At 36.6% G+C, this 5,365-nt stretch overlaps 1 protein-coding gene across 1 annotated transcript; it reads right to left on the bottom strand.

Moving 5' to 3' along the window:
* Positions 1-221: 221 nt before the first annotated feature.
* LOC148777058 (seminal plasma acrosin inhibitor A1-like) lies at positions 222-4,297 on the bottom strand. The gene is made up of 5 exons (XM_088838364.1): positions 4,281-4,297; positions 3,718-3,803; positions 2,742-2,783; positions 1,709-1,820; positions 222-270 (listed from the first exon to the last, which is right to left on the bottom strand). Exons 1-5 carry the CDS (start codon positions 4,295-4,297, stop codon positions 222-224), a joined length of 306 nt encoding a protein of 101 aa, XP_088694490.1.
* Positions 4,298-5,365: the final 1,068 nt, after the last annotated feature.

Here is a 5,365-nt window from a genome sequence, read left to right on the forward strand (position 1 = left end):
ATAGATTTTTCAACTGTCATTGTATAACTGAAAATAGAAAATAGAAATCTTTCACTGGCAGGCTCTTAGAGTTGAAAAATTCTCCAACAGTGTGTACTACTGAAGGGTTAGTCTTCTCATCTAGGAATGTAAAGCCCTGATTGTGAAGACTGATTGGTTGTAGAATCCATGGCAAAATAGGATTGCAATAAAAGCCATAAGAATGTTTGGTTGAGGCAAAGTCAGCAACAATGACCCCAATGACTAAAATCAAAATTTCCTCTGCTTTCTCTGTGAAGAAAGAAAAAGAGAAAAAAAATTTTTTTAAGTATTTAAAATTGCCTGAGTATTGCACTAAATGCTTCTCCATGAGGAGAATCTGACTGTGAGAGAGCTAGGAGGGCTATGCTCCCTTCCAGAAGCAGCGGGGTCCCTCCCACGCCCCCTACCCTGCACAGGTCCTCCTGATCCCCTGGGGCTACTTGACTTTTCCTACATGCTCTCTCCTGACTCAACCTCGGAACCCTCCCAGACCTCAGGAGGATTAGAGATTATTTTCCTGTTTCTCTAGATGTAGAAGCCCATCTGGGGATTCAGTGAGAGGAAACACCAGTAAGAGAAAATGAGGCAAGAGGTAGGAAGGCTGACTGAACCCTCAGACTGAAAACTCGGTCAGGGGGAAGGAGGCAGGAAGTGACATTGGGTGTAAGTTTCCTAGATTGCCCTGCTCTCTGAAGAAAGTCTGGAGTCCTGTCATGGAGTTCAGGGGACAAAATGGACCATCCCCTGGATGGTTCTTCCTGACATACTGGGAGTTCCTTTCTGACATAAATTGTGATGGATTCAAATTTCTGAAGTCAGTAGAGTTTCTTTTTTTTTTTTTTAAATCTATTTATTTTTTATTGAAGGATAATTGCTTTACAGAGTTTTGCTGTTTTCTGTCAAACCTCAACATGAATCAGCCATAGGTATACATATATGCCCTCCCTTTAGAGACTACCTCCCATCTCCCTCCCCATCCCACCCCTCCTGGTTGATACAGAGCTCCTATTTGAGTTTCCTGAGCCATACAGCAAATTCCCGTTGGTTATCTATTTTGCATATGGTAATGTAAGTTTCCATGTTATTCTTTCCGTGCATCTCACCCTCTCCTCCCCTCTCCCCATGTCCATAAGTCTATTCTCTATGTCTCTTTCTCCATTGTTGCCCTGTAAATAAATTCTTCGATACCGGTTTTCTAGATTCTGTATATATGTGTTAGAATACGGTATTTATCTTTCTCTTTCTGACTCACTTCACTCTGTATAACCGATTCTAGGTTCATCCACCTCATTAGAACTGATGAAGTCAGTAGAGTTTCTTGCTCAGTTATGCTCCCTGTAGTTTGGAGCTACATTATGAGGTTATCATTCAGCCTCTGGAGTTAAGAATTACATTGTATTTGTAAGCAGACTGCCAGTAGTAAGTCATAGCAAAAAAATCCAGTTATTGTAATGATTTATGCATGTGGGTAATATCCAGCAGGGATATACTTCGAGGTCAAATAAAACTACATTTAGGAATACGACTTTAGGGAAAGGTACTGGCATGTTTCTATGGCTTTCACAGAGAAAAAAGTTACTTTCTGTGTATACTGTGCCTTGGCTATCAGAAACATGGATGTTCCTACTATTTTCTGGTTGTTTCTTCATTATTTTGGGAGAACCAATATTTAGTCATGTGTTCTTACAGCTTTTTACTGCAGAAATTGCATTTATTGGAGTATGTTTGGCCATTCGTTGCACAGATTGGATCTTTTTCTTTTGTGCAAAAGTGTAATTGATCCTTATACACGTTACATTCTGGCTAATAAACAAAGAGACAACATCAAATTTTTCAGATAATGAACTTTTTGAATAAAATATTCCTTATTCTTCATACAACATTGTATGCATCAAAATAGAATAAATGTTTTCTATATTGAGATTAAATATAAACATCAAGTATCAACAATCTGTTTAGACATAAAAATATATTGATATGTTTTTACAACCCCAGTGTTATGTTTTAAAAACATTCAAATAGCTGGATACATTTTAATAATTTAGCCACTCTGTCCCTGAGATTTTCCTCATTATCTCATAGCACAAGAAATGATAAAGGTGAATGTATTGTGAGTCTACTGTTTTTCTCAATAGTTTCAATACTAGATAATCTTATAGTTTCAGATTGTCACCATATATGTATGTATTCATATATATGACTGTTTGTATATGTGTGTTTAACCATATATATATGTATGTAATTTGGTGAGTGATGACTCTGTAGTTAATATACATAATTAAACAATAATATGTGCATCCTTACATGACCTGCTCTTTTTTCTTTATTTATTTAGATGTTTAGAAGTATAATTGATTTTCTTCACCTCTATGTAATATTTGACTCTGTGTAAAAATGATTAGTTTACATTCCTTTCAGTGAAAAGTTATTTTTCTTAAGCTTCTTATTTGTGAGGAAAAAAATTCTTTCTTTAAACACCCTTTTCAGATGCCTGTCTGCCTAATAAAATTTTGAATGATGTGGTAATTTTACCTTGTAAAAAGACACATGGTTTAATATGTCTGGTAAGGTTCTATTTTTTGAACTTAGTGTAATAATGAGACTTTATGTTACTTTTTGAAGGGTTATTAATGTTTTACTTTTTGGTGAAATTTTCTGTTAAAATTTAAGATATAAAAATAATTTTAAAAATTCCAATTTCCAAATTAAGTGCTATGAACTTGCCCTTTTGCGAATTTCTCCAGAAGGTACAAAAGCAGCTTCTGCAACCAACACAAAAAAAGAAAATTAAAAAGAAGAAGATGAAGAGAGGAAAACACTGTCTTTATTGGGAAGTACCCACATCTTTTAATAGCAAAATACTATGCAAGTTTCCTACCCCAAACCCCTCCCATAATGAGGTGAGGCTTTTGTGACAGTATCAAAATAATTTCACAAAATAACTTGAAGTCTGGAAACAATTCTAAATTCATCTCACTCTGTGAAAAATTAAGTACGGCTTGATAATCACCAAACCCTTCTGTGGAGATCCCTTTTTTCCCATATTTATATGTGAGACATTCTGGTCAGAGAAAACAATGTCTTGCTCAGTGCCATGTAATATGCTTGTATGAAGTCACTTAATATGAAGAAGTAAATGACTATAAAATTCCTTTGTGCTCAGCTTGAGGTTCATGGATCACTTTAATAACTTTAAGCTACTCTACTCTGAAATTGATGGGCTGCCTTTGCTTTAAGAAAGACAGGTTGTCAGCAGAGGGATCAATTAGTTCTCTCCTTACACAAAACCTTGTCCTTAATACATTTGGAGCTGGCAAACAAGGAGTTGGATTGTCAAGGGATATTGGGTCTAGAGGACAGTATTACTCCCCACACTCTGCATTTAGCAACCATGAAATCTGACCTCCGAAAGAGGGGGAAATTAGATAGATATCTTTAGACCTAAACAAACAAACCACTAAATTCTACTGCTCATTCTGAGCACCCTCTCTGTCTCCACCTTTTTAAAGTGGGAAATAAAAACCAATCTGATGTAATTTTTAAAAAGATATTTGTAACATATCACATTTCATTTTGCCAGTTTAAGTATTACACACCCAGGACATCAAGCTCCTCCCTTCCTAAATGATGGTAGTTGTTTCCTGCATTTTCTATGATGTGTGAACTGCTTCCTCTGGGATTGAAAAATTTACTCACCAGAATAAAGAGGAAATGCCAAACCAATGATGAAAATAGCTTTGATCCATGATGAGAAGGACATGTTATCAAGTCTGTGGAAGATAACCTTAAAGAGTGTTTGCAGCAATGGTACATGACACATTAGGTAGATAGACTCCAGAACCAGGTTCTAGAAAGCTTCTTGTTTCTAAAGCAATTACTCCCACCTCCTAGATAATTATTCATTTTACCTTTCCCTCGAACCTACAATTCAATAAAATAAAGTGTCATTCTTGGAAGGCTTCCCCAGAGACATTTAAGAGAACCCAGGAAAATAAGTCTGTTAACATAATGGAAAGAACTGATTACTCTCTCAGCTCTTTTGTTAGCCAGCCTGGTTGCCTGTATTACCAGTGCACATTTGGGTCTCAGTTACTTTCCTAGAAATGGTTATTTCTGGAAAGACTAACCTGGAGCAGTCTTCCTGGGAATGGTACACGCCAGGGTACCCACACCTTCCTAGATTCCCCACCTGACCTTCCTGACAGTGAGATAATGGGGAGTGATGTCAGCAGCTCTGGAGACTGTGGCTGTCTTGTTCACCTGCCTCCTCAGCCATCTCCTTCCAGCACAGTCGCTTTTATTGTTCCGCTGGTGAGGAGTTCGATGGGGTAAGATTGATGGCCCAGGACAGATAAGACACAGAGCTATTCTGTGTTCTCTCTGGAAGCTGTAAAGTAGGTCAGGAGAGATGCTTCACAAGTAACCCTCCATTAATCTTCCCTCAGTAGGAGGCTTGGGGACAACTTGATCTCATGTACCCAGAAATATGGGGAAGGGTTAGCGATCCTAAGATAGAGAAGAGAGGCGAAAGCTTTCCAAGCACGTGAGTTGAACAAAGTAAAGAGAATAAAGCAGGAAAGAGAAGAGTCTAGGGATGGTAATTAGATAATTAAGGGCATAAGCTCTCAAACGTTTTCAAAACTGTTGGCATATTACAGTTACCTGGGAAATGGTAAAAAATAATGCATTCACCTTCTTGCAATCAGAATTGTAAATCAATTACTAGAAGAGTATACCTGGATAGTGGAACAGTATTTTAAATTGAGATAATTGACATACAACATGGCGTAAATTTAGGATGTATAGTGTGTTGGTTTGATTGTTTATCTATTTTATTATGATTACCAGTGTAGTCTTACATAATAACTTTGTCATGGTAATTAATTCTATTTTTTTCTTTGTAGTAAGAGCAATGAAGTTTATAACAGAGTACTGTTGATTATAATCACTACACTGTGTGTGCATTAGATGTCCAGAACTTACTTTTTGGAGCAGGAGAGAGTGAAAGGTGGGGAGTGAGGTTGAGACTAAATGAAACAATGCTTTAAATTATATGGTAAAACTTGATTTTACATCAGAGATGTGTGGGGATATTTTTGAGATATTGGAGGCTTTGTTTTTTCTTTTTATGCAGAGAATTTTTCATTGTTATGTTTTCTTATCAGTTCCTATAGTCTAACTTAGTGGAAAGAGCATTGGCAGGAGAAGGATCAAAGTACAAACCCCATCTATCAGTGAGTCACCTGGACTCAATATTCAAACTGCATAATCCACAGTTTTCTTATTGTAAATATGAGAATTATAGTATCTATCTTATATATTTGTAATAAATGAGGATAAAACA

This window comes from Moschus berezovskii, chromosome 8 (assembly GCF_049115385.1).
Source record: "Moschus berezovskii isolate FMDL1 chromosome 8, NW_MosBer_1.0, whole genome shotgun sequence".
In the NCBI taxonomy this organism is placed as follows: Eukaryota; Metazoa; Chordata; class Mammalia; order Artiodactyla; family Moschidae; genus Moschus; species Moschus berezovskii.

What these genes read in the sequence shown, in the direction of transcription:
- LOC148777058 (XM_088838364.1), bottom strand. An exon ending in GGCATTTCCTCTTTATTCTG is followed by an intron (nt 2,784 to 3,717) that starts GTGAGTAAATTT and finishes TGTTGGTTGCAG; the next exon opens with AAGCTGCTTTTGTACCTTCT. An exon ending in AATTTCTGCAGTAAAAAGCT is followed by an intron (nt 271 to 1,708) that starts GTAAGAACACAT and finishes CTTTCTTCACAG; the next exon opens with AGAAAGCAGAGGAAATTTTG.